This window comes from Anomaloglossus baeobatrachus, chromosome 11, assembly GCF_048569485.1.
Source record: "Anomaloglossus baeobatrachus isolate aAnoBae1 chromosome 11, aAnoBae1.hap1, whole genome shotgun sequence".
Lineage (NCBI taxonomy): Eukaryota > Metazoa > Chordata > Amphibia > Anura > Aromobatidae > Anomaloglossus > Anomaloglossus baeobatrachus.
The window spans coordinates 170,142,995-170,170,945 of record NC_134363.1 but is presented as its reverse complement, the minus strand read 5'-3'; the positions used below and the strand labels follow the sequence as shown (position 1 = coordinate 170,170,945).

At 48.8% G+C, this 27,951-nt stretch overlaps 2 protein-coding genes across 2 annotated transcripts in view; one reads left to right on the top strand and one right to left on the bottom strand.

Annotated features, from left to right (window-relative positions):
• The window catches only part of TMPRSS4 (transmembrane serine protease 4), a 41,780-nt gene extending 32,568 nt beyond the window's left edge, over positions 1 to 9,212 (top strand). Inside the window, exons 9-13 of the mRNA XM_075328000.1 lie at positions 317 to 483; positions 4,605 to 4,703; positions 4,819 to 4,955; positions 6,646 to 6,801; positions 7,495 to 9,212. Coding sequence (XP_075184115.1) covers positions 317 to 483; positions 4,605 to 4,703; positions 4,819 to 4,955; positions 6,646 to 6,801; positions 7,495 to 7,506 — 571 coding nt within the window. The 3' untranslated portion in view covers positions 7,507 to 9,212. The remainder of the gene's footprint in view (positions 1 to 316; positions 484 to 4,604; positions 4,704 to 4,818; positions 4,956 to 6,645; positions 6,802 to 7,494) is intronic.
• A 5,343-nt stretch (positions 9,213 to 14,555) lies between these two features.
• SCN4B (sodium voltage-gated channel beta subunit 4) overlaps positions 14,556 to 27,951 on the bottom strand; it is a 64,621-nt gene continuing 51,225 nt past the window's right edge. The window contains exons 4-6 of the mRNA XM_075327735.1: positions 24,798 to 25,041; positions 16,773 to 16,902; positions 14,556 to 15,315 (exon numbers count right to left, since the gene is read on the bottom strand). Of these exons, the coding sequence (XP_075183850.1) occupies positions 15,231 to 15,315; positions 16,773 to 16,902; positions 24,798 to 25,041 (459 nt within the window). The 3' untranslated portion in view covers positions 14,556 to 15,230. The remainder of the gene's footprint in view (positions 15,316 to 16,772; positions 16,903 to 24,797; positions 25,042 to 27,951) is intronic.

Genomic DNA, 27,951 nt, shown 5'->3' with positions numbered 1-27,951 from the left:
CCGAAGGCCCCCATGGCTGCCGTGTTGGTCGCTTTACCGAAGGCCCCCATGGCTGCCGTGTTGGTCGCTTTACCGAAGGCCCCCATGGCTGCCGTGTTGGTCGCTTTACCGAAGGCCCCCATGGCTGCCGTGTTGGTCGCTTTACCACATCTTTTTGAATTTTATTTTCCCATTTTTCAGCACAGTATAGTGTAAAGTAGATCTTGACATCCAAAACTACAACTTATCGCGCATAAAACAAGTCCCCGTACGACGATGATATAATATAGTCATTGTGATGTTACATATAAATAATTCCGGCTTCCTCCACATCTAGGAGCGATCAGCAGGTGGATCGATGGCGTGTTCAGTGTGGACGCTCCACCCTTAACTACCTCTTTGCATCAGAAGTGGATAAGATCTACATTCACACGTTATACAACCTGGACCTCAAGCCGTACGACATTGCCATTCTGAAACTGAAGACCGATCTGACCTTCTCAGGTAAGGAGGTTTTGTTATTACTCTTCAGTCTGCGCCATTTTCAGAAGTGGAAGGATTCATAACCAAGTAGTGTCAGACTGAGGCGGCAGGGGCCCACCAGTAACATTGACTCTGGGGGCCACTGATCAACTACATGCAAATATTACATCCACAAATTTACCTATGCTTCGATGTAATATACTGGGTGATTTGTAAAATGAATGGTGAGATGCTTCCTTTGTACATTGTAAAAGCAAGTGACCTATTACGGCAAAGGGGCCCACCAGAGGATTCTCCGGTTCTCCGGTGGGCCAGTCCGAGCCTGTAACAAAGACTAAGTCCTGTTGGTTAATGTGGTGTATAAAATGCGTGCCAGATTTAGTGACCAATCACTTCCGCGTTCAACGTTTCAGCTGAGACCCCTGCCAATCAAAATCTGTGACCCTTTGAATGTTTTTGTGAAAATGTAATTAGACTTTAAGGGAATGTGCCATTAGAAAATTGCCTGTTGCTTAAATAAGAATTTTTGTGTTTTTGGGTTGGTCTCTTTTCGTGTGTGGGAGGGTCAAAGTGTAGTCCTCATGTACTGTAATATGCGGTGGGATTGCATTGAATCAGGACTAACCTGCAACAAAACCTAAATGTAACACATGAGCATTTTGCCTGTTTTATTTTGGATTCTGGATTTGGCGTCTAGAGCTTTATATTAACCTCTTTCCAATATGATATTCGTGTCCATCAGACTTCGATTGCTGGGTTATGAGGCAGGATCAGGAGCTGAGCTTGCGTCAAATTAGACAGGTGCCTGCTGTGTTATACAGACTGCACCTGGCTTTAACAGCAGCGACTGGAGCAAGTTATGATTTACTGCTATTTAACCACTTTGTTGTCACTGTCAATCTTTTAACCACTCTAGGTAAATGGATTACATTGGCATTAGGCACCTATTGCCAACATTTTGGTGCTCCTAGGACGCCAAACCTTTTAAGAGATGGTTAAATTCAATACATGCTGTACTATAAAAGCAACTGTGCACCCGAGCATGGTAGTGCCCGCTCATCACTAGTTACGAGTACTGACCATGGCAGTGCCCGCTCATCACTAGTTACGAGTACTGACCATGGCAGTGCCCGCTCATCACTAGTTACGAGTACTGAGTACCTGAGCATGCTAGTGCCCGCTCATCACTAGTTACCAGTACTGAGCACCCGAGTATGGTAGTGCCCGCTCATCACTAGTTACGAGTACTGAGCACCCGAGCATGGTAGTGCCCGCTCATCACTAGTTACCAGCACTGAGCACCCGAGCATGGTAGTGCCCGCTCATCACTAGTTACCAGCACTGAGCACCCGAGCATGGTAGTGCCCGCTCATCACTAGTTACAAATACTGAGCACCTGAGCATGGTAGTGCCCGCTCATCACTAGTTACAAATACTGAGCACCTGAGCATGGTAGTGTCCGCTCATCACTAGTTATGAGTACTGAGCACCTGAGCATGTGTCGCGGGCGGAGGGGCCGCGCTCGCTACGCTCGGGTCCTGGGCTTCTGCTGCTGCTCGGTGGCTCGAGCGGTGGGCTGGACCCGGGGACTCGAGCAGCGCTCCTCACCCACGAGTGAAAAGGGGGTGGTTTGTTTGGGGAGATAGTTCGTGACGCCACCCATGGGTCGTGGTGATTATGGGCACCACCACTGCTGGTGACGGGGATCCCGGGAGCGATGGCAGGGAGCAGCTAGGATGTTGTCCCCTCCGTGGGTAGGGTTTGGTGATCCCGGGGCCCGGTGGTGAATGGGGAGGAGGGCTGCTGGGCGCAGGGCTGCGGTGCGGTGCCTGATGGCACTATTGTACTCACAAGTAAACCACAGAGAGTCACTGGTAAACTAGAAACTGCCGGAGTCCACAGCCTTCGGTGCAGTACAGCAGGATCCCGTTCTTGTTTTGCAGCCAGATGCTTCTTTCTCCTTCCTCAGTCAGGAACGGGGAGCCCACTCCCCATGCAGTGATCCGGGTCGCCCCTTGATGCCGGCGGGCCACTACCCTGCCCCGGCCACCTCGGGCCCCTTCCTCACACTTCCCTTCCTTGTGGCAGCCAGGAGCTATCCTCCCCTGGTCTGCTCTCTTCACACTCCTCCAAACTCACTCTGCTCCAGCCCCTCCCCCGCTGCTCTGTTTAGCTCTTACACTGGGGGGGGTTCTGTCCTGTTGCACTGGTGTGGGATCAGGTTACCAAGGAGGAGAATGACCTGCACTTTGCTGGTTTTCTGCAGGTCTGTGACACCCTGGTTTTGCCAGGGCGTCACACATGGTAGTGCCCGCTCATCACTAGATACCAGTACAGAGCACCCGAGCATGGTAGTGCCCGCTCATCACTAGTTACCAGTACTGAGAACCCGAGCATGGTAGTGCCCGCTCATCACTAGTTACCAGTACTGAGAACCCGAGCATGGTAGTGCTCGCTCATCACTAGTTACGAGTACTGAGCACCTGAGCATGGTAGTGCCCGCTCATCACTAGTTACCAGTACAGAGCACCCGAGCATGGTAGTGCCCGCTCATCACTAGTTAGGAGTACTGAGTATGGTAGTGCTCGCTCATCACTAGTTACAAATACTGAGCACCTGAGCATGGTAGTGCCCGCTCATCACTAGTAATTAACATTACAGGATTTTTGAGCCTAGATGTAAAATCGCTGAATAAAATATTGTAATGCAAAATTCTTGCGTGCCGCCCGTGCTCAGCAGCAGCCGAGCCGCTCTGGTGCGGACCTTCAGTGGGTGGCTCGAGGGTCTCCGGACCCGGGGGTCCCACGGTCACTCCCCTCTAAAAGGGGTTGGCTTTTTAGGGGGACGAAGTTGTACGGCCAGAGCCGTGTTTAAGTTCGTGACGCCACCCACGGGTTGTGGTGAAGGTGGACACCACCGCTGCAGTTATGGGGCACCCGGGGGAGATGTTGCGCAGCAAGTTGTTAACCCCTCTGTGGGTAGGGATGGTGGCCCCGGGACCCGTTGGGGGAGTAGTTGGGCGGTGCAGGGAGATGGGCGGCTGGAGGGCACTGATGTACTCACTATTAGTAAACACACATGAGTCTCTGGTAAGCCAAGGTGATGGTGGTCGGTGCCTGCAGCCGGCCGCAGTCTGGTCCCCCACCCGGTTGGTGGTCTCTGCCTTTCTCCTGCACCTGTTTTGTGATGGTGGACTACCTGCGCTTGCAACTTCAGGAGTCCGCTCCCCGGCTTGTGGTTGCCGGAGGAGCTTTTTTCCCGCAGACGCTGGCCCGTGGGATCTCTCTGCCTGTGCGGTGGCTTTCTATCCCTCTCGTTGGGCTGTTGTCTTCAGTCAGGACTTTGGGTGGGAAAGGACCTATAGTCCAGACCGCAATCAGTAAATTAGCTAGCCCCCAGTAGCTTCTGGACCTAGCTTCAGGGTCTGAGTACCCCCTTTTGTGCTCCAGTTTCCGAGTCGATTGCCAGGGTCGGTACCGGCGGGCCACTACCCTGTCCCGGTCCACCACTGTTCCACCGAGCCGTCTTCCCGGCTCCTGCAGGCAGAGGCCTCAGTCTGCCTCTTAGCCAAAGGTGCCCGGGCTCCTACCCTGGCACCTGTCAGTCTGCTACAGGCCTGTCACACAGGCCAGACCTCCTCCACTGAACTCTACAACTCCTCTGTTTACTTTTCCTGCCTCAGGCTATCCGAACTCGTCGGTGGGCGTGTCCAACCGCCTGGCTTCGCCCCCTGGTGTGTCCATCAAGCACTGAGGGAGGTGACTAGGGTTTAGGTGTTTGGCTGCTGTCACCTTGTTAGGGGACTGGTGTAATGCAGGGCCCCATCTGTGACCTCCTGGCTGGCCAGGGCGTCACACTTGCACAGTCTCCCCCAAGTGTAATGGGCTCTTACTAGAGAACTCTTAGTGCATTGTGTATTATTCTTAGACACTTGTGTATTGTGAGATACTGTCCAATGGTCAATTCTTCGCCTAGATGTCTTTTTCAGCTGGATGCTAATTAAGTACACAGACTTTAAACCAGTGAGATTATAACTCCAGCGTTCGCTGATGACGGGTGGACATCGGAGGGACGTACTATTCTAGTTTGTGTGGATTATTTTATGGTCGCTGACTAATCTCCTTTCCTCTTTCACATCTTAGACTCCATCCAGCCGGTCTGTCTTCCGGGGTTTGATATCAGCTTGCCGGATAACGCACCATTGTCGGTGACGGGCTGGGGTCACACTGTGGAAGGAGGAGGTACGTTCATGTTGGATGTGACTTCGGTAATATTTTCTCTAATCTAAGCCAATCTAATTTGTTCGGTTTTTTTTTTTTTTTTTCCCACATTTCTCTCAATTTTTGCCTCTTTCAGGAAACTTGGCCTCCACTCTTCAGAAAGTCGCTATCAATTTAATATCCAGAAGTGTTTGCAACCAGGAGTATTATAATCAAGTGCTGGATACCATGATGTGCGCCGGCCGCCTCTCGGGAGGGCTCGACACGTGCCAGGTACCTCTTGGTTCATTTTCGGTTCAATTAAGGCAAATGGTTTCCATATAGGACGTAGTAGCCCTGTAAGTTGATGTCCGACCCTTTACGAGGCTTGGAACGTGACTTATTCATAAGGAAGTGTGACTCCCTGGCCGGGCCAGGTGGTCACAGATAGCGCCCCGCATTACACCAGTCCCCTAACAAGGTGACAGCAGCCAAACACTTAAACCCTAGTCACCTCCCTCATGGTGGGCGTGGCCAACCACCTGGCTCCACCCCCTGGTGTGTCCATCCAGCCGAGGAGTCCAGAGAGCCTGAGGCAGGAAAACACAGTTAGTAGAGTTCAGTTCAAACCAGTTCAGTTGGAGAGTGAAGTGGAGGAGGTCAGGCCTGTGGGACAGGCCGGAGACAGACTGACAGGTGCCAGGGTTGGAGCCCAGGCACCTTTGACTAGGAGGCATACGGAGGCCTCTGCCTGCAGGAGCCGGGAAGACGGCATGGTGGACCAGGACAGGGTAGTGGCCCGCCGGTACCGACCCGGGGAACCGACTCGGAAACCGGAACACAGAGGGGGTACTCAAACCCTGAAGCTAGGTCCAGAAGCTACTGGGGGCTAGCTAATTAACTGATTGTGGCCAGGACTATAGGTCCTTTCCCACCCAAAGTCTCGACTGAAGACAACAGCCCAACGAGGGGGATAAGCAGCCACCGCCACGGCAGAGAGATCCCACAGGCCAGCGTCTGCGGGCAAAAGGCTCCTCCGACAATCACAAGCCGGGGAGCGGACTCCTGTATTGCAAGTTCAGTCAGTCCACCATCACACAAACAAGTGCAGGAGAAAGGCAGAGACCACCAACCGGGTGGGGGACCAGACCGCGGCCGGCTGCGGGTACCGACCACCATCACCTTGGTTTACCAGAGACTTGAGTGTGCTACTAATCGTGAGTACATCAATGCCCTCCAGCCGCCCACCTGCCTGCACCACCCAAATACTCCCCAACGGGTCCCGGAGCCACCATCCCTACCCACGGAAGGGTTAACAACTTGCTGCGCAACATCTCCCCCGGGTGCCCCGTAAACCGCAGCAGTGGTGTCCACCTTCACCACATTCCATGGGTGGCGTCACGAACTTAACACTGCTCCGGCCGTACACCTATGTCCCCTAAACCGCCAGCCCCTTTCAGATCGGAGTGACCACAGGGCCCCCGTGTCCGGAGATTCTTGAGCCACCCACCAGTGAGCCCGGATCCGAGCGGCGGGACGGTACAGAAGTCAGACCCAAATGTATAGGCGGCCGTTTCGGCACTTTGCTCCTCATCCATTCTTTAACTCCGCTTTGGCAGTGACGAAGGGCAAGTTCCCAAAAACAGCCACCTGTTAGATATTTATTACTAGGGTCAGGGCATGGACTTATGGGGTAACTACTAAAATATCTTCCTTACCTTCCCAAAGAGCTCATTTCCATGTGTTGTTGTTTTTTTTTTTTTTTTCTTCTTCTTTTTCCCCCCACGGAGCTTTGCCGATAAGACGCCGCTCCATACGGCACCACCGGTTCCACCAAAGCTAAATATAGTTTGGGAAATTATCCCATAACATAATCCGTGTATTAAGTTGTAAACTCTTAATAGTCTTTTATAATCTACAGTTGTTTGCATCTCATGGAGATGGATGAAAATTTACCTTTTTCTTTTCTTCTGACGGTTTTTAGGGTGACAGTGGAGGCCCCTTGGTGTATTCAGGGGACACTGCGCGCTGGGAACAAGTTGGCATTGTCAGCTGGGGAGATGGATGTGGGCGACCTCTAAAAGTCGGAATATACACAAGTGTCCAGGCATTTCTCTCATGGATATGTGGAATAATGAAGGTGATGGCTTATACTGTATATGAGCTTTTTGTAGGGAAATTACACAGGGATTTAAGAGGGGGTTGAGAAATGGGAGGGGTTGGGGTGCGAGAGGAGGGGGGGGTGAGATGAGGAGGGAAGGGGGCGAGAGGAGGAGGAGGGAAGGGAAGGGGGCGAGAGGAGGAGGGAGGAGGAGGGAGGGAAGGGAAGGGGGCGAGAGGAGGAGGAGGAGGAGGGAAGGGGAAGGGGGGCGAGAGGAGGAGAAGGGAAGGGGGGCGAGAGGAGGGAGGAGGAGGGAAGGTGGTGAGAGGAGAGGAGGGAAGGAAGGGGCAAGAGGAGGAGGAGGAGGAGGGAAGGGAAGGGGGGCGAGGAGGAGGAGGAGGAGGGAAGGGAAGGGGGTGGGAGGAGGAGGGAAGGGGAAGGGGGTGGGAGGAGGAGGGAAGGGAAGGGGGCGAGAGGAGGAGGAGGAGGGAAGGGGGCGAGAGGAGGAGGGAAGGGAAGGGAAAGGGGGTGAGAGGGGGAGGGGAGAAGGGAAGGGGGGGGGGGAGGGGGCAGAGGTGAGAAGCGGAGGGAGGTGGAGTGAAGGGCGCTGGTGGGGTGGGAGTAGGGTTGAGCAGATGACAGATGGGGCAAGAGAGGAGGAACAAGGATGTAAGACAGACATGGAATGAATGATGCATATTAATTTCTCTTATTTTTATTTTTATTTTTCAGGCAGAATTGTAGCCCCCGTTGTGGCTCTGCCCCCCATCGTAGCTCTGCCCCCTTCCTATTTATTACTTCCACCCCTTCTGATCTAGTGGAGATTATGGGTCGAGCATGAGATACGACTACTGTGTTAGTCTTTGCCGGTGATTACAGCGCAGTCCTACACTCTGCAGGACCGGAGTTTGCTGATTCTTCCATATTCTCCGATTTAAAGTAACAAGATGATTATGAAACTCTGCACAGCATCGTCATCCGTCTCCTTGTTGTTTTGCAGCCAAACGTGTTTGACTCCTTTCGTAGACGTCTATTACTTTTATATGGTTTCTCCTCCTTCGCTCAGGGCAGCCGGGCATTGCTGAGGAGGTCGCCTTCTTACCATACAGTCACTGTTAATACAGCAGCTGATAGAAGGACACATATGAGTAGCCATGATTTTTTGTTTTTCCCATAAATGAATAGTGCACATGAAAATAAGATTTTTTTTTTCAGAGAAATGTGCTTCATTCTCATCCAGGACTGATCGTTCAGTCTCAAAATTCTCAGTTCAGGGTAAAAATGTGTCTTCAGTGAATAGATTTTCCCATTACTGAGATAGGAGTTGACAGTTGGTGCTCATAACATTCTATGGAAAAGTGTAACTGTCTTTTCAGGAGAACTTACAACAGAATATCTGTCTCTGCCTCCATCTCCTCCCCCTCTGTCTCTGCCTCCATCTCCTCCCCCTCTGTCCGCCTCCATCTCCTCCCCCTCTGTCCGCCTCCATCTCCTCCCCCTCTGTCCGCCTCCATCTCCTCCCCCTCTGTCCGCCTCCATCTCCTCCCCCTCTGTCCGCCTCCATCTCCTCCCCCTCTGTCCGCCTCCATCTCCTCCCCCTCTGTCCGCCTCCATCTCCTCCCCCTCTGTCCGCCTCCATCTCCTCCCCCTCTGTCCGCCTCCATCTCCTCCCCCTCTGTCCGCCTCCACCTCCTCCCCCTCTGTCCGCCTCCACCTCCTCCCCCTCTGTCCGTCTCCACCTCCTCCCCCTCTGTCCGCCTCCACCTCCTCCCCCTCTGTCCGTCTCCACCTCCTCCCCCTCTGTCCGTCTCCACCTCCTCCCCCTCTGTCCGTCTCCACCTCCTCCCCCTCTGTCCGCCTCCACCTCCTCCCCCTCTGTCCGCCTCCACCTCCTCCCCCTCTGTCCGCCTCCACCTCCTCCCCCTCTGTCCGCCTCCACCTCCTCCCCCTCTGTCCGCCTCCACCTCCTCCCCCTCTGTCCGCCTCCACCTCCTCCCCCTCTGTCCGCCTCCACCTCCTCCCCCTCTGTCCGCCTCCACCTCCTCCCCCTCTGTCCGCCTCCACCTCCTCCCCCTCTGTCCGCCTCCACCTCCTCCCCCTCTGTCCGCCTCCACCTCCTCCCCCTCTGTCCGCCTCCACCTCCTCCCCCTCTGTCCGCCTCCACCTCCTCCCCCTCTGTCCGCCTCCACCTCCTCCCCCTCTGTCCGCCTCCACCTCCTCCCCCTCTGTCCGCCTCCACCTCCTCCCCCTCTGTCCGCCTCCACCTCCTCCCCCTCTGTCCGCCTCCACCTCCTCCCCCTCTGTCCGCCTCCACCTCCTCCCCCTCTGTCCGCCTCCACCTCCTCCCCCTCTGTCCGCCTCCACCTCCTCCCCCTCTGTCCGCCTCCACCTCCTCCCCCTCTGTCCGTCTCCAGCCTCCAGCTCCTCCCACTCCTCCATTGAATTTTAAAAGCACTAACTGTCATCTCCTATCTCAGTAATGGGGAGATCTGTCTTCACTGAATACAGATTTTACCTCTGAATTGAGGGTGAATGTTCAGTCCAAAAGAAATTTCTCTGATAAGAGATATTACAAAGATTCTTATTTTTTATATTTTAATGTCTATTTCATAAATGAATGCAATGGTTCATAAGAGTTTATGCTGTAGATTCCGCCCGACAATATGGCCGCTGGGGCAATCGCAGCCCTGGTGGAGGACGGATCACGGGCGACCTGTGCGGATATGTTTCCCATGTGCTCTGTCTGTGTTACCCCACAATGGGATGACGGGAGGTTTATAGCTTATAGCTGTCACGTAGCCCACCACCCACAAAGCCCCTCATTCTATTCCATTGGCTATTGGGCCGCATTGTGCAGGTGGTTTTTACCGGACGTCTTTTGATTAATGTACATAATGTATGTAGGACCTGGGTGATCTGTATATAATTTTTAGTGCCAATAAAATGCTGTTATTACTGTAACTTTTATGTATTTGTGTAATAAAAGGTAAAACTCTCTTACTATTCTGCATTTCTTTTTTTTTTTCTGAGATAAATCCTTATTTAGGCTGAGCGCACACGGCGAGAAAAACAGAGCGAGTGGAATGCGATAAATGCATTCCACCTGCACCCATGTTACTCTATGGGACAGTTCCCATGAGCGATTTTTATTTTTTTTTTATTTTTTTTTTTTTTAATTTTTATTTAATTTTATTTATTTTTTTTCTCAGCGCTAATCAGATCAAGAAAACAGAATCCAATTAGTTTACACTCGAACCCATACAAGTCTATGGGGGCAAGCGAAACCTCGCACTGCACTCGTATAACACCGGTGTAACGCCAGTGCAGTGTGAGAATCCCATCAGCTGACAGTGGAGGAGATGGGGAGAATACGCCCTCCCTCTCCTCCGCAGCTGTGCAGTGATTATCGCATTATCGCATCTCAGTGGCATGACAGTTACATAACACTCGGCTTACACTCCAACAGAGCGGGAGCCGAGTATCATGCGATTGACTTGCATTAATGATTAGAGACAGCGCCGCTCCTACACACAGGCTATGACTGGTACTGCAGATCTAGGTTTTAAAATAAAAAATTAGTTCTTGCAATTTCCACATTGGCCACTAGGTCTAATAATGAGCTGTGCCATCCCCTACTGTGCATAGTGGATCCTGTGTTATCAGGCATTGTACAGGAGGGGGAGGAGGTGAGCTGTGACATCACCTATTGTGAATGGTGGATCCTGTGGTATATACTGTATATAGAGGTGTTATCAATCACTATACAGGCTGAGGTGAGCTGTGACATCCCCTACTCTGGTGGATTCTGTGTATCTACTATGTATAGAGTTATCAGTCATTGTACAAGAGGAGGAGGTGAGCTGTAATATCACCTATTATGAATGGTGGTGAATTGTCTGCTGTATATAGAGGTATTGCCTGTCATTGTACAGGAGGAGGAGGTGAGCTGTAACATAAATTATTGTGAATGGTGAATCCTGTTATTTACTGTATATAGAGATGTTATCAGTCATCGAATAGGAGGAGGTGAGCTGTGACATCTATTGAGAATGGTGGATCCTGTGTCATGTACTGTATATAGTGGTGTTATCAGTCGTACAGGAGGAGGTGACCTGTGACTTTACCTACTGTAAATGGTGGATCGTTTTATTCTCTGTATATAGAGGTGTTACCTTTTGTTCTTTCAATCCTATCTGTGATGATAATGATACTGCTGAAAATTCATCTGCTGGTCAATTGTCCTGACTTTAGGCAGATTCTTGTGTTTGCCTTGTGCTGCAACCAGCATCCTCCTACTTGTAACCATACTGTTCCTCAGCGCTGTGTGCATGTCCACTTCTGCTGCAATCGGGCGTGTGCAGCTGGTTCAGCTCTGCTGTTCCTGGGTGCTATCCGCACACTCGGCTCTGCTTCTCCAATGTACCGAACTGCCAACTCTGCTCTGTTGTTCCAAGGAGACGTCCACACATTCAGCTCTGTTATGTCAAGGTGCCGGTCTATGCTCTGTTCTGCCGTTTGTCGTGCCATCAAACCGATCTATCTTTACTGGTCCTTGTTCCTCCAAGTGCCGCCCGTCTTGTCCAGCTCTGCTGCATCAACACCTCCTGCCACACCGGTGACTGATATATGTATTGGTATAGACGGGTTTGTTGGTGCAGGAGGAGTAATGTGCAGGTGCTGGCAAGCACAGAAATAGATACTGTTGGTAACTAAGGGAACAGTGCCCCCCCGTTGCCGGTGTGAGTTGGACTGGCCTATGCCTCCCCTCCTTCAGACTGTATATGGTTTAACCCAGACAGAAAAAGTGCGGGAAAGTGTCTGTGAGGAGAGAGACCCGGACTGAGGGAGATTCAGGAAGTGGTTGTGTCACCCAGGGATATGGGCTACTCGGTTCCGGGCAGTACAGGTCTTGGGGAAGTCATAATGGTGGCCGTTACCCGTTTCCGTGCCCTGGGCCCTTTTTGTAATGGGGATATTTACAGGGGAGAATATGATAATGGTCACTTGTGACGCCACTTGCGGTGTTGCGGTTAAGTGTAGGGAGCCGCCGCTGCAGAATGTCTCTACTGGGGCTGGTGGTATTTGCAGCCAGAATGGTGGGCCTTCGGCAAGTAGGGCTTCCCAGAGGATTTATGGTGTAGTAGGCGTCGGAAGAAGGTAGTCTACACAGAGGTATAGTGCAACTGGTTTACTCACTGCTGGTAGATGTTGACTGGTTGCCCAAAGCTGGCTGGTTTCGCCTCCAGGTCCCCTTCATCCCAGTGCCAGTCTGCTTCTCTGGTACCTTCTTCCCCTGCACCTGTCTCTGGTTAATGGGTCCCCGTGACGTAGAGCAACTGGGGGTCCCCGGTCTGTGGTTTGTCCACTTCTGTCCGCCTGACTGTAGCGTGAACCCTGTGGGGTTGGAGTCTCTGGTCCTGTCCCCGGTTCTCCCTTTGCTACTAAGCCTTCAGATTCTTTGGGGTCACCGAGGTCCTTGATGGTTCCCTTTGATGTGCAGGTGTTAACAGGTCGGCTTGAAGCACTTTCCTGTCCTAGGGTCCTGTACCCCGTCGGTGCATAGTTCTGGGAGTCCTCCACTGGCAACCACTTCTCCTGGGTAGCAGGTCACCGTTACCTCTCGTCAAAGTCTCCACCATTCCACTTTACACTCCACACTGTACTGACTGCTGTCCACAGTCCGCCCCTCCCACCTGGTCAACTAGTGGACTGGATTGGCTCCACCTCTAGGCTGCCATCCGTTGGTCCCACCCTAGCCATATACCATTGTTTGGGGAAAAAACTGGGATTACCACGGTTTTTGTTGGTACCGTCACTGGGGTTCTGGGTCCCTAATGGGGTAGGCCCTGCATCCCTGGTGGGGATGCAGTACCTTGTAGCTCCCTGATGGCTTCAGGTTCAGAGAGAGAAGCCGGGGTGTTGCCTGAGGAGAAAACCCAGAGTATTGCTCAGTTGGTACCCGACCCATGAGAAGACGTCACCCAGATGAGCCCAGCTTCCCAGAGAAGTGCACACCAATGGACTTCGTACCCAAAGAGAGGACCAGTTCCCTGGACGGTACTGTGAGTTTGGACAGGTTAAGGTTTAGTGCAGACCTCCATAGTTAGTGCGGTGTCCGTACAGTCCCGTTAATGGAGGCCAGTTAGGTAAGAACGCAGAGTAGTAAAGTATAAGTATATATTGTCTGCAGCTGTTTGTACTGTTATTCATTGAGGCGACTGTTGTAGTTCGCTCCAGCTAAATAACTCAATTGTGTATTATCCCCTGTTCCGACATATCCCTTACCCTGTTGCCCCGCAACTCTTACGTGTTACCCTTCACCCCACGCGATAAATTACCGTTTTGTCTGTAAACTCCTCTGGTACCGTAACTTACTCTACACTGCGGTGTAAGGCCGGGCCTAGAGGTTTTGTTTTTGATTACGGTTTCCAGATTTGGCAAATTAGGACGTCTGTCCAAGGATTTATTCTATCACAGAATCTAATACCCATAGCATTCGATTTTTTTTCAAGGAAAGAATCCAGGCCTACCATGGACAACTTCAATGAAAGTTCCTTTACATCTTGTTGCATGGAGCTCAAAAACCTCTCTGCTCTTACAGTAAAGAACCCTCAACATGTGAGGATAGTGAAGCCCTCCTTCCAATTGAAGACGATGACCATTTTCTCCCAGGTCAGTGTTCTGGCCCACAAAAAGATGCAAAATTTAAAGAAATAGGTGTTTGTGCAAAAAGTGGTTGCCTTTGTGCCCTTTGATGCCAAACTAAGATGTTTTCCAGAAAACTGGCACATTGTACCAGAAATCTCCACCGGGTTAAAATTTACATAATTTCATTTTCTGGTGCACAAACAACACAAAAATGTATTAAGAGCTGTGAGCTTTCCTTCGCCGTGCATGTGATTCAAAACTGGAGCGTGGAATGACAATTTTGATAAATGTTCCCCGGTGGTTTGGGCAAAAACACAACTCTACAGAAAATGGGGACGGTTCTTTGTCTCTCTGATCCTTTTTAATTGTCTATTAGAGGTGCAACGGAGAAGCCTGCTTCAGTTTGGGGCATACAAGGCATTGGACGCTAGCAGGAGCATTGCATAAGTAAAAAGAAGGAAAGTCCCAACACCTACAGTGCTGGCAGAATAAGGCTGAAATGATGTTTTATGTAACTATTTTTTTTTAATTTTTTTTGTAAGTACATAGTGCTGGAGCAACCAGAACAACCCAAGCTATAAAATTGCAAATAAAAAATAAAAATTAAAATAAAAAATTAAATTAAAATAAATTTAAATTAAAATAAAAATTGCAAATAAAATGTCCATAAAATGAACACTTAAAAAAACATGATAAATGTAGCTACTGACACACAAAGAAAAAGTTATAAAAAAAATTGTATAAAAAATAGTATCACTGAACATGTCACCTGCGGCACATGAACATCACTTTTTTCTGTTCAATTTATCAGGCTGGGTTTGAGATCCCCAGTGTGGACTATAGAATGATGTAACAATGCAGGGGCAGAGACTATACATTTTCTCTGACAATTTCTTTGTACATACATGTAGTAAACACCTCTTTTTGCCAAAATTTATATACATTATGAACAGGAAGGAAAGTCCCAATGCCTAAAGTGCTGGCAGAATAATGATAAAAAGGTTCTGCAACTATAAAACAAACAAAAAAAAAAGCAGATAAGATACACTTAGCATAAGAATTGAGATAGTCCCTGGAATATTAGCTAACCATGCTTTATATGTATAGATGGCTACCCTCTACAGGTGGAAATGACTGATGACAACTTGTATTAAAGAATACATTTTATTACATTCTTCCAGAAAGCGGGAACAGCGCCAAGGCAGCAGCTGCAGGGGGGACCGGCAGTCATGTTAAGTAATTTGCCAGCACTTATTATTACGGGAGCTGGCGAGGATGGGACGTGGAGTCTGTGTGCAACGCGGGGTAAGCGCAGGAGCAGCAGCACGCACACTGTGCTGCAAGCAGGAAGCCTCAGCTGGAAAAGCACTTTAAAAACATTAAATATATCTTCATTCATTAAATTTCTGCATTTCTACGTGTAATATAATTCTATAGAAATAATCTCGGATATATACAGTCACTGACCGTCCATGGCAGCGATTCTTCCCATGCATAGAAAAAAAGTGAAATCTTTCCTCCTTGCCACAAACACCCGCTGGACTTTTTGCGTAAGACATAACGGGCCTGTGTTCCTCCGCTCTGTCACCGGGATGGATTGCATGGTGTCATACAGAGACAGGTACCGGAAATAAGGCGGAAAAGGAGGCAACATAATTACTGTGCAGTGCAAGATAACATATGTAGTGAAGAAAGTGATCAGCCCCATTCCACGAGGCGGCCTCGACTGAAGAGTCCCTGCAAAATCAGGAATCTGTGCGCTGAGCGCCATCGTCCGTCTGTGGAGGTCCTGCTGTCCTTGTTCATGGAGGGGGCAACAATCATGCTTTTGGTTTAGCTTTGGCTTCTTGCTTTGAGGCATTGTCTGTGTTGTCGTTAACTGAGGAGCTGACGAGACAGTCTTTCCTAAGAATACAGAAGTGGTAAATATCAGATTAACCCACGGAATTGCATGCACCCATCGATGCTGCTCTAAGCACAGGAACTAATGCCCAACCTCATAATTATCAGCACCATAGAAGTCCAGACAATCAATGCTGCTTCAGCTCGCCTAGAAATGACTCCAACTCGTCTAGAAATTACTCCAAACCACCAAGAAATGCCTCCAACTTTTTACTAATCCATCCAACCACCAAGAAATGCCTTCAATCTGCCTAGCAATGCCTCCAAACCACCAAGAAAGCCTCCAACCGCTTGGAAATCCATCCAACCACCTAGAAATGTCTTCAACCCACCTAGAAATGCCATCAACCCGCCTAGAAATGTCTCCAAACTACCAAGAAATGCCTTCAACACACCAAGAAATGCCTTCAACCCACCTAGAATTCCATCCAACCACCAAGAAATGCCTTCAACCTGCCTAGCAATGCCTCCAAACCACCAAGAAATGCCTCCAACTGCTTAGAAATCCATCCAACCACCTAGAAATGTCTTCAACCCACCAAAAAATGCCTTCAACCCACCTAGAATTCTATCCAACCACCAAGAAATGCCTTCAACCTGCCTAGAAATGCCTTCAACCCACCAAGAAATGCCTTCAACCCACCTAGAATTCCATCCAATCACCAAGAACTGCCTTTAACCCACCTAGAAATGTCTCAAAACCACCAAGATATGCCTTCAACCCACCTAGAAATGTCTCCAAACCACCAAGATATGCCTTCAACCCACCTAGAAATGTCTCCAAACCACCAAGATATGCCTTCAACCCACCTAGAAATGTCTCCAAACCACCAAGATATGCCTTCAACCCACCTAGAAATGTCTCCAAACCACCAAGATATGCCTTCAACCCACCTAGAAATGTCTCCAAACCACCAAGATATGCCTTCAACCCGCCTAGAAATGTCTCCAAACCACCAAGATATGCCTTCAACCCACCTAGAAATGTCTCCAAACCACCAAGATATGCCTTCAACCCACCTAGAAATGTCTCCAAACCACCAAGATATGCCTTCAACCCGCCTAGAAATGTCTCCAAACCACCAAGATATGCCTTCAACCCACCTAGAAATGTCTCCAAACCACCAAGATATGCCTTCAACCCACCTAGAAATGTCTCCAAACCACCAAGATATGCCTTCAACCCACCTAGAAATGTCTCCAAACCACCAAGATATGCCTTCAACCCGCCTAGAAATGTCTCCAACCACCAAGAAATCCCTTTTTCCCGCCTAGAAATGCCTCCAGATCAACCCCTTTTTTTCTGCTCCATTTATCAGGCCGGGTTTGGGACCCCCGGTATGGAGTATAGCCTGATGTAGCGATGCAGGGGCAGATCTATACGTTTTCTCTGTGACAATCTCTTTGTTTATGTAGTAAACGCCATTATTTGCCAAAATTTATATCCAACATGAACTCACTTTTTGTCACATTTTTTCTTTATAATGAAGCTCACGGTCTTCTTTATGATGAGGATTAATATTAGAAGTCCAATGACGCCACCAACAACCGACACGATAATTAGAGTCAGCGTGTTATCCACGATCTCAACTGAGGAAGAAAATAATGTGAGCATAAAACCCAAAAAAACTCAAGCAAAACTAAGCAAAATTCCTTTTACATAAGATTAACGCAGGATAGCAAAAATTTTTGCGTGGGTGGTTCTAATTTATCAGCATTCTGCCAGCACTATAGGTGCTGGCACTTGCATCCCTTCACTTCCGATCATATATTACTCATCTTATTGCTTCTGATGGCCGATCCTTTTGTTTTCTAGGAGATAAGTTCTTGCCAGAACCAGAAAAGTTTGTCAACTGCAGACAACCAAGCATTCCAGTGCATATAAATGTTATTTACCAGGTTCTCTTTATTTTGTAGCATTCTATTGATACTATACTTCTTTGCAAGAAAAACACTTTTTTAGGCTATGTGCCCACGCTGCGGAAAATTTGCGGAATTTGCCGCGATTTTTTCGCGGAAATTCTGCGGATTTTTCAAAAATCTGCAGTACAGCGAGTCCCCAGCCATTTCTACGGCATTTGGGAACTGCTGTGCCCATGCTGCGTTTTTTTTTCCATAGAGGAAATAATGCGGATTTCCCTGCGGAAAAATCTGCAGCATATCAATTATTCAATTTTCCGCAGGGTCCCATACATCATACATAGATGTAATTGTACTTCCGTTTGTGATAAGCCAATGCAAAAAAGAATGTACCTTTCCATCCATTGCACAAAAGGGGGTTAAAATATGACATTCAGTGATATGATGTGATGGTGTGATATTGTGGGTTGTGTATAATTTTGTGCAGGTTCGTATTTTAGGAGCCTTATTCCATTCATTATGTGTATTCCTTGTCTTGTCTGCAGGTCTGAGTATGAGAGAGGGGGTGGGAGGGAGAGATCGACAGAGACCAAAAGAACTGCGTTTGTTATATCAAAAAAACATGCAGATCGCAACAAAAATGCAGCGCAAACGCACTGCTTAGCATTTTGGTAGCGTTTTTCTACAACTCATTGATTTCAATGGGTGTAGAACGCTCAGGGCCGGATTATAGGCGGGGCTCCAACCCAGGGGCCCCCACCAAAAAAGCTTCTAAGGGGGCCCCCACCATACTTAGCACTAGGCACCTGTCACCACAGCGAGGTCGTTTGGAAGGCAAGTACGTGTGACGGGGGTTAATCGTTTGTGCGACACGGGCAACAAATTGCCTGTTCCGCACATACGGTGGGGGCGTGTGCGAGATCACATATGTAATTGAAACGTGTAAAGCAGCCTTAAGGCTATGTGCGCACTTACCGGATTTTGCCGCGGATTTGCTGCATGTTTCGCTGCAGAAAATGTTCATAACATCTCTGCAGTGAATCACCAGCAAATCCTATGGAGAAAAAAAATCCTGTGCACACTGGGCGGAATTTGACAGTTGCATGTTTTGCTGTGGGAATCCCGTAGCAAAAACAAGTGCATGTCACTTCTTTTCCGCACGTCGCTGCGGGATTTCACTCCCTTGACTCCAATGTTATTCATGAAATCCCGCAGGGAATAATGCAGGCAGCAAATTCTGTGCGGTTCACTGCGTTTTCCTGCGTTATTCCCTGCGGTATTTCGCGGTTTACCTCCGGTAATGTACATCGCCTGTCTGCGGTTTGCAGGGAAGTGATGTCATTACAGGAAGAGGAAGCCGTGCAAAGTAAACACAGACACAGACACACACAGACACACACACATCACAGACACATAGATCACAGACACATAGATCACAGACACGTAGATCACAGACACATAGATCACAGACACGTAGATCACAGACACATAGATCACAGACACAGACACATAGAACACACATAGAAAGAAAACGGAAATATAGAAAACAAAGAACGTGGGCTCCGCTGCATATTTACCTTCCAGCCGAGGTAAGTGTAAGGGGTGGACAGACCCCTTACAAGGAAGCACAGGTTTTCTCTGAAGTGGTTAATGCTGTCCCCATAGAAACTGTACAGGAGGGAGGAGGAGCCGGCAGCTTAGGGGGAAAGGAAGTGTGTGCTGAAGGCAGTTGTGTCCGGGACGGGAGAGAAGAAACAGCCAGGGGCAGAGTGTGGAGCTGAGTGGGCAGAAAGAAAGAAAGAAGGGAGCTGGAAGAACAGGGAAGCCGGAGAGAAAAGGAGCGGGCGGAACCTCATAGTGCGAAGCAGTACCGGTGTGGGTCCGGGCTGTGGGTAGCCATAAGTGGGAGCCAGGTGAAGCAGATTAGCCGGGCACATCCCCGCTGGAGGAGACGTCAGGGCAGGCTTTCCCCAGCTAAGAAAAGAACGTGAAGTCATCTGTAACTGCCGGTTTTTGGAAAGAGTTGTGAAATAAAGAATGTCTCTTATTTGCATCGAACCATGCCTGGAGAGTGTTTACACGTCGGACGACATCTGCACCACCACACTCTGCCCCACCAAGACATCTCCCGTCCCGATAGTGACGGCGGAGCCAGGGGTAAGCCTGACAGAAGGGGCCACGACTACAAGCCCAGAGGCGCCCCTGGCACCCCGTTACATGTGGCGTAGTCGGCAGGATCCGGATCATATGCAAGGGGTCCCGCTCCAAGAAGAAGGAGATCAAGTGATGCCGAGGACACTGGATCCAGATTATTGGAAAAGAGTCCCGATCCCATGGTGGGAAGAGGAAGAAGTGCCTAAGGCGTTGGACCGGGCACAAGATGGCGGCAAGATGGCCGTTGTCTGTGAAGACACAGAAAGCGCGCGCAGAATTGGCGCCAAAAGAAGAGCCTGGGGCTGGCCGGTGCCGAAAAAGAAGTTCGGAGTACTCCGCCCAAAGAGGGGAGGTGCCGGTCCCAGGGCACGAAGGAAGATATGTGAAGTGGGCGGTGTTCCAGAGAAAAAGAAGAACCGCCGCGTAGGGGTCGACCTGATGTGTGAGACTGGGGGTGGAGTATACCCAAGAGCGGGAAAAGTAAGCCCGCCTCCACTTCCTCCAGCATCTCCACTGACCCCGACGCCATTACCAGAAACGCTGACTCCGAGCAAGATGGAGACTCCAGGAAGACAGCAAGCTGCGGTAGCCGCACTAGTAGCGACTAGCCTGGGCAGAGGACGCCCGAAGCAGACTGCGGCTGCGGAAGGACCCACCCTTAACCTACCGGCTGTGCCAGGAGGACCGGAGCGGCCCACTACACAAGAGGCCGCACAGTGGCAACAGGAAATCGAGTGGGAGGAATGCCAATACCGGCGGCGGTCGCAGCAAAGACCGGTGCTAGCTGAACTCTCCCACCCGAGACGTTGGAGCAACCCGCCAACTACGAGCCCTTCCAGAGGCTGCGCCAGTTGCCCGGACAGTCCCTGTCGGAGTACGTGCAGGCCCAACGAGCCGAATGGCAACGTGCATATCATCCGGAGTGACTTTTCAAGACCGGAAGATGGCGGGCCTGTTTTTGTTCAACACCGGCGTTGTTTTGAGCCGGAAGAAGGTGTGTTGTTTGTAACCGTTCAAGTTGCTGAGCCCGGAAGAGAGCCTGATGCTGGACTGAGCCAGGGGCTCCCTCCGCGTCGTTAAGAAGATTTTTGCCGAGTTGTAATCCTGCCAGCTAACGTCTAAGACCGGGAGTGCTGCAAAAGCCTCCGGGCAGAAACTCCACTAAGACCGGGAGTGCCTGCCGACGGCCTCCGAGCACGACTAAGACCGGGAGCTTCCAGGAGGAACTCCGGGCGCTGGACTGGTGTGCCCTTGCGGGTGCCCTCAGGTGAACATGTTCGCAGTTTCATTAAAATGACTTTGTTTAGTTTTAAAATGTGATTTTAGATTTGTGCCTTGCCGGGAGGCTTAGGCTTAAAGAGGGGAGGTATGTAAGGGGTGGGCAGACCCCTTACAAGGAAGCACAGGTTTTCTCTGAAGTGGTTAATGCTGTCCCCATAGAAACTGTACAGGAGGGAGGAGGAGCCGGCAGCTTAGGGGGAAAGGAAGTGTGTGCTGAAGGCAGTTGTGTCCGGGACGGGAGAGAAGAAACAGCCAGGGGCAGAGTGTGGAGCTGAGTGGGCAGAAAGAAAGAAAGAAAGAAGGGAGCTGGAAGAACAGGGAAAGGCCGGAGAGAAAAGGAGCGGGCGGAACCTCATAGTACGAAGCAGTCCCGGTGTGGGTCCGGGCTGTGGGTAGCCATAAGTGGGAGCCAGGTGAAGTAGAGTAGCCGGGCACATCCCCACTGGAGGAGACGTCGGGGCAGGCTTTCCCCAGCTAAGAAAGGAACGTGAAGTCATCTGTAACTGCCGGTTTTTGGAAAGAGTTGTGAAATAAAGAATGTCTTTTATTTGCATCGAACCATGCCTGGAGAGTGTTTACACGTCGGACGACATCTGCACCACCACACTCTGCCCCACCAAGACATCTCCCGTCCCGATAGTGACGGCGGAGCCAGGGGTAAGCCTGACAGAAGAGGCCACGACTACAAGCCCAGAGGCGCCCCTGGCACCCCGTTACATAAGCACACAGCGGCGGGCCGGTATTCTCAGGCTGGGGAGGGCGAGGGGCAGGGATAATGTCCCCCACCTCACTCCCCCTCCCGCAGCTGAGAATATCAGCCGCAGCTGCCCCGGGACTGTCGCATGCATTATGCTGCAGTACCGGCGTGTCCCCGGCTCTTCCTGCCGCCGTGTAGCAGTGGCAGCAAGGTAATACAAGGGGTTAATGATGGTGGGGGACCACCGCTATTAACTCCAGGCTTGATCATGGCAGCGTCTATGTGACAGCTGACATGATCAACCCGTAAGTAAAGTGAATAAAACACACACACACAAAAAATCCTTTATTTTAAATAAAACAAACAAGCCTCGTTCACCATTTTATTAACCCCTCCCGCACCAAAGCTCCGGCGTAATCCACCGCTCCGGCGTAATCCACAGGTCCTGCGCTGCTTACATCCAGCCGCGACTGTCACAGACACAGCGCTGAATGAAAGCAGCAGACAGCAGAGGTAATTACCGGTCATTTCCCACGGCCGGTAATGTGAACTCACTGCCGACCGTGGGAAATGCAGCGATCTGTCCTCTATCTATCTATCTATCCCTCTATCTGTCTGTCTATCTATCTATCCCTCTAGCTATCCCTCTAGCTATCCCTCTATCTATTCTTCTGTCTATCTACTATCTCAGAATTAAATGACTTTTTTTTTTTTTTTCTTCAATGTGCTTTATTGCATTGAATGCAATAAAGCATATCCCAACCCGCACGCGGCAAAACCGCGGCAATACCGCGGTAAAACCGCGGCAAACCGCATGCGGTTTTCGGGTGCGGTTTCCCGCGGTTTTTTACCGCGGGTGCGGTAATCTTTGAGAGCATGCGGAATTTTCTCAAGAAAATTCCATTTCCCAGTGCGCACATAGCCTTACTCTACTTTGTGTGTATAAGTGACGGCTGTTAGTTATCCTGGACTGTATCTGTATTGTAGTACTGGAAATCTGAATGTGGCAGAACAGGATAAGATAACTGTTCAGTGGATTTATATCTAAATGCTGCAGTTCGCGCTCTACTGTTATGGCTAAAAATGTTAACGTTATGGGGCCCCCACCAGATTTTCTGCCCAGGGGCCCCCACCAACCTTAATCTGGCCCTGAGAACGCTGCCAAAACGGGCTTAAGAAGTGACATGATGGTTTTTTAAACGCAGAGATTTTGTCAATTTTTTGACAATCAAAACGTTGCGTTTAAAAAAGCATCGTGCGCACGGATTTTGCATGATTCGCATAGACTTTGCTGGGGAAGCAGAACGCATGCATTTTCACAATGTGACGCTGCAGCTTAAAACGCTGCAAAAACGCAAAAAAAAACCGCAACGTGCACATGAGCCCTAAAAACGTAGCAAAAACACAAAAAATGCAGCTTTTTTTTTACAGTCAAAAGAGCAGGTTTTGTTGCAAAATAAAATCTGCAAGTATTCTGGCAAAAAAACCTCTGCAAAAATGTAGCAAAAACACAGAACAAAAAATGGAGCTTTTTATAGTAAAAAGAGCAAGTTTTGTAGCCCAAAACCCCCCAGCAAAAATGCAGTAAAAACAAGCAAATAAATGCAGCTTTTTTTTTTACAGTCAAAAGAGCAGGTTTTGTTGCAAAATAAAAGCTGCAAGTTTTTTTTAGCAAAAAAAAGAAAACCTCTGCAAAAATGCAGCAAAAACAGCACAAAAAATGCAGCTTTTTACAGTCAAAAGAGCAGGTTTTGTAGCCAAAAAACCTCAGCAAAAATGTAGTAACAAGAAGCAAATAAATGTAGCTTTTTTACAGTCAAAAGAGCAGGTTTTGTAGCCCAAAAAAAACAGCAAAAATGCAGTAAAAACAAACAAATAAATGCAGCTTTTTTTTTTACAGTCAAAAGAGCAGGTTTTGTTGCAAAATAAAAGCTGCAAGGTTTTTTTAGCAAAAAAAAAAAAGAAAACCTCTGCAAAAATGCAGCAAAAACACACCATAAAAAAATGCAGCTTTTTACAGTCAAAAGAGCAGGTTTTGTAGCCAAAAACCCCCCAGCAAAAATGCAGTAACAAGAAGCAAATAAATGCAGCTTTTTTTTTTACAGTCAAAAGAGCAGGTTTTGTTGCAAAATAAAATCTGCAAGTATTATAGCAAAAAAAAACCTCTGCAAAAATGTAGCAAAAACACAGAACAAAAAATGGAGCTTTTTATAGTAAAAAGAGCAGGTTTTGTAGCCCAAAACCCCCCAGCAAAAATGCAGTAACAAGAAGCAAATAAATGCAGCTTTTTTTTTTTACAGTCAAAAGAGCAGGTTTTGTTGCAAAATAAAAGCTGCAAGTTTTTTTTAGCAAAAAAAAGAAAACCTCTGCAAAAATACAGCAAAAACAGCACAAAAAATGCAGCTGTTTACAGTCAAAAGAGCAGGTTTTGTAGCCAAAACCCCCCCCAGCAAAAATGCAGTAAAAACAAGCAAATAAATGCAGCTTTTTACAGTCAAAAGAGCAGGCTTTGTTGCAAAAAATCAGCAAAAAATCAGCAAAAACATGTGGGTTTTTTTACAGTCAAAAGAGCAGGTTTTGTAGCAAAAAAAAAAAAAACCCAGCAAAAATGCAGTAAAAATGCTCCAAAACACAGCAAAAATGTAGCTTTGTTACAGTCAAAAGAACAGGTTTTGTAGCAAAAAAATACCCCAGTAAAAATGCAGTAAAAACAAGCAAATAAATGCAGTTTTTTTCAGCCAAAAGAGCAGGTTTTGGAGCAAAAAAAAATAAAAAATAACCCAGCAAAAATGCAGCAAAAAATGCAGCTTTTTTACAGTCAAAAGAGCGTGTTTTGTTGCAAAAATTCAGCAAAACACGTGCTTTTTATTTACAGTCAAGGGAGCAGGTTTTGTTGCAAAAAAACCCCCAGCAAAAAACCGCAGCAAAAACTGCAGCTTTTTTACATTCAAGAGAGCAGGTTTTGTTGCAGAAAAAAACAGCAAAACCACAATGTGTGAACATAGCCTTAAACTGTTGCTGCCTCCGTCAGCGGACGTCCAGCTGCGATTCCCGCTATTTAATGCTGTGGACATGATTGTGAAGTAGGTGCATTATATAGGATGAAGCTTGTGTCTGCATTCTTAGCAGAAATTAACAGGCTGCAGATGTTTTTCTCCGCATATGGATGAGATTTCTTAAAATCTCACGCACTATAAACAGAGGATTTTCCGCAAGTGAAAAAATGCAAAAAGGGAATTTTGTCCTGGGCTAGGAGGGCGTACGGTGGGCGGAAGGAAGACTTCTACTTTGCATCACCCAAATTCAAATTTGAAGACGAAAAATCTGTAGTGCGTATTTACATCACGGATTTCATCTTTTATATTGCATTGAGTGAAATCTGGGGCAAATTGATAAAGGAAAATCCACCCTAAAATTTGCAGATTTCAGCGGCAAAATCCGTGGTTGACAATTTGTAAAAATAACAGGCCGTTCACACGTCAGGGACACTCACACTTGTCCACCACCGTCAGGAAGAGCGTGGCGTTGCTTTTGGTGTCTTTTTCCTTTTTGTTTATCACAATGCATGTATAGCGTCCGGCGTCATCGTATTCCACGTTGGTCAGGAGTAAGGTCAGATTATAATCCTTGGTTTTATTGCTGGGAAGGAGCTGTAGTCGATCGTGCCGATAACTTTTATTTGGAATATCTATAGGTTTTGGTAGTGAATTCTTGTTCTTAAGTTTTCCATGATAAAGCTGGAAATAAGAAAAGACAGAAAGATGGAAATAAATCATAAAGCTTGGTCAATAGTTGCAGTACATATTACGAAATATTCTTTGAGTGTGTTAGAAACTGAGCCATAGTCTCCTTCCTCACCCTCACTTTCCTGTGTGTGGATGAAAGACAACAGCTGCAGCAGGAGCCTCTCCCCTCTGCTTTGTCTTCAGTAAGACAATCCTCCATACAGAATAATGGGCCCCACATAGCCCTCCATACAGAATAATGGACCCCACATAGCCCTCCATACAGAATAATGGACCCCACATAGCCCTCCATACAGAATAATGGACCCCACATAGCCCTCCATACAGAATAATGGGCCCCACATAGCCCTCCATACAGAATAATGGACCCCACATAGCCCTCCATACAGAATAATGGACCCCACATAGCCCTCCATACAGAATAATGGACCCCACATAGCCCTCCATACAGAATAATGGGCCCCACATAGCCCTCCATACAGAATAATGGGTCCCACATAGCCCTCCATACAGAATAATGGGCCCCACATAGCCCTCCATACAGGATAATGGGCCCCACATAGCCCTCCATACAGAATAATGTGCTCCACATAGCCCTCCATACAGAATAATGTGCCCCACATAGCCCTCCATACAGAATAATGGGCCCCACATAGCCCTCCATACAGAATAATGAGCCCCACATAGCCCTCTATACAGAATAATGGGCCCCACATAGCCCTCCATACAGAATAATGGGCCCCACAGAGTCCTCCATACAGAATAATGGGCCCACATAGTCCTCCATACAGAATAATGGGCCCCACATAGCCCTCCATACAGAATAATGTGCTCCACATAGCCCTCCATACAGAATAATGGGCCCCACATAGCCCTCCATACAGAATAATGGCCCCACATAGTCCTCCATACAGAATAATGGGCCCCACATAGCCCTCCATACAGAATAATGGGCCCCACATAGCCCTCCATACAGAATAATGGGCCCCACATAGCCCTCCATACAGAATAATGGGCCCCACATAGCCCTCCATACAGAATAATGGGCCCCACATAGCCCTCTATACAGAATAATGGACCCCACATAGCCCTCCATACAGAATAATGGGCCCCACATAATCCTCCATACAGAATAATGGGCCCCACATAGCCCTCCATACAGAATAATGGGCCCCACATAGCCCTCCATACAGAATAATGTGCCCCACATAGCCCTCCATACAGAATAATGTGCCCCACATAGCCCTCCATACAGAATAATGGGCCCCACATAGTCCTCCATACAGAATAATGGGCCCCACATAGTCCTCCATACAGAATAATGGGCCCCACATAGTCCTCTATACAGAATAATGTGCCCCACATAGCCCTCCATACAGAATAATGGGCCCCACATAGCCCTCCATACAGAATAATGGGCCCCACATAGCCCTCCATACAGAATAATGGGCCCCACATAGCCCTCCATACAGAATAATGAGCCCCACATAGCCCTCTATACAGAATAATGGGCCCCACATAGCCCTCCATACAGAATAATGGGCCCCACAGAGTCCTCCATACAGAATAATGGGCCCACATAGTCCTCCATACAGAATAATGGGCCCCACATAGCCCTCCATACAGAATAATGTGCTCCACATAGCCCTCCATACAGAATAATGGGCCCCACATAGCCCTCCATACAGAATAATGTGCCCCACATAGCCCTCCATACAGAATAATGGCCCCACATAGTCCTCCATACAGAATAATGGGCCCCACATAGCCCTCCATACAGAATAATGGGCCCCACATAGCCCTCCATACAGAATAATGGGCCCCACATAGCCCTCCATACAGAATAATGGGCCACACATAGTCCTCCATACAGAATAATGGGCCCCACATAGCCCTCCATACAGAATAATGTGCTCCACATAGCCCTCCATACAGAATAATGGGCCCCACATAGCCCTCCATACAGAATAATGGGCCCCACATAGCCCTCCATACAGAATAATGGCCCCACATAGCCCTCCATACAGAATAATGGGCCCCACATAGCCCTCCATACAGAATAATGGGCCCCACATAGCCCTCCATACAGAATAATGGCCCCACATAGCCCTCCATACAGAATAATGGGCCCCACATAGCCCTCCATACAGAATAATGGGCCCCACATAGCCCTCCATACAGAATAATGGCCCCACATAGCCCTCCATACAGAATAATGGACCCCACATAGCCCTTCATACAGAATAATGGGCCCCACATAGCCCTCCATACAGAATAATGGGCCCCACATAGCCCTCCATACAGAATAATGGACACCACATAGCCCTCCATACAGAATAATGGCCCCACATAGCCCTCCATACAGAATAATGGGCCCCACATAGCCCTCCATACAGAATAATGGCCCCACATAGCCCTCCATACAGAATAATGGGCCCCTCATAGCCCTCCATACAGAATAATGGGCCCCACATAGCCCTCCATACAGAATAATGGGCCCCACATAGCCCTGCATACAGAATAATGGGCCCCACATAGCCCTCCATACAGAATAATGGGCCCCACATAGCCCTCCATACAGAATAATGGGCCCCACATAGCCCTCCATACAGAATAATGAGCCCCACATAGCCCTCTATACAGAATAATGGGCCCCACATAGCCCTCCATACAGAATAATGTGCTCCACATAGCCCTCCATACAGAATAATGAGCCCCACATAGCCCTCTATACAGAATAATGGGCCCCACATAGCCCTCCATACAGAATAATGTGCTCCACATAGCCCTCTATACAGAATAATGGGCCCCACATAGCCCTCTATACAGAATAATGTGCTCCACATAGCCCTCTATACAGAATAATGGGCCCCACATAGCCCTCCATACAGAATAATGAGC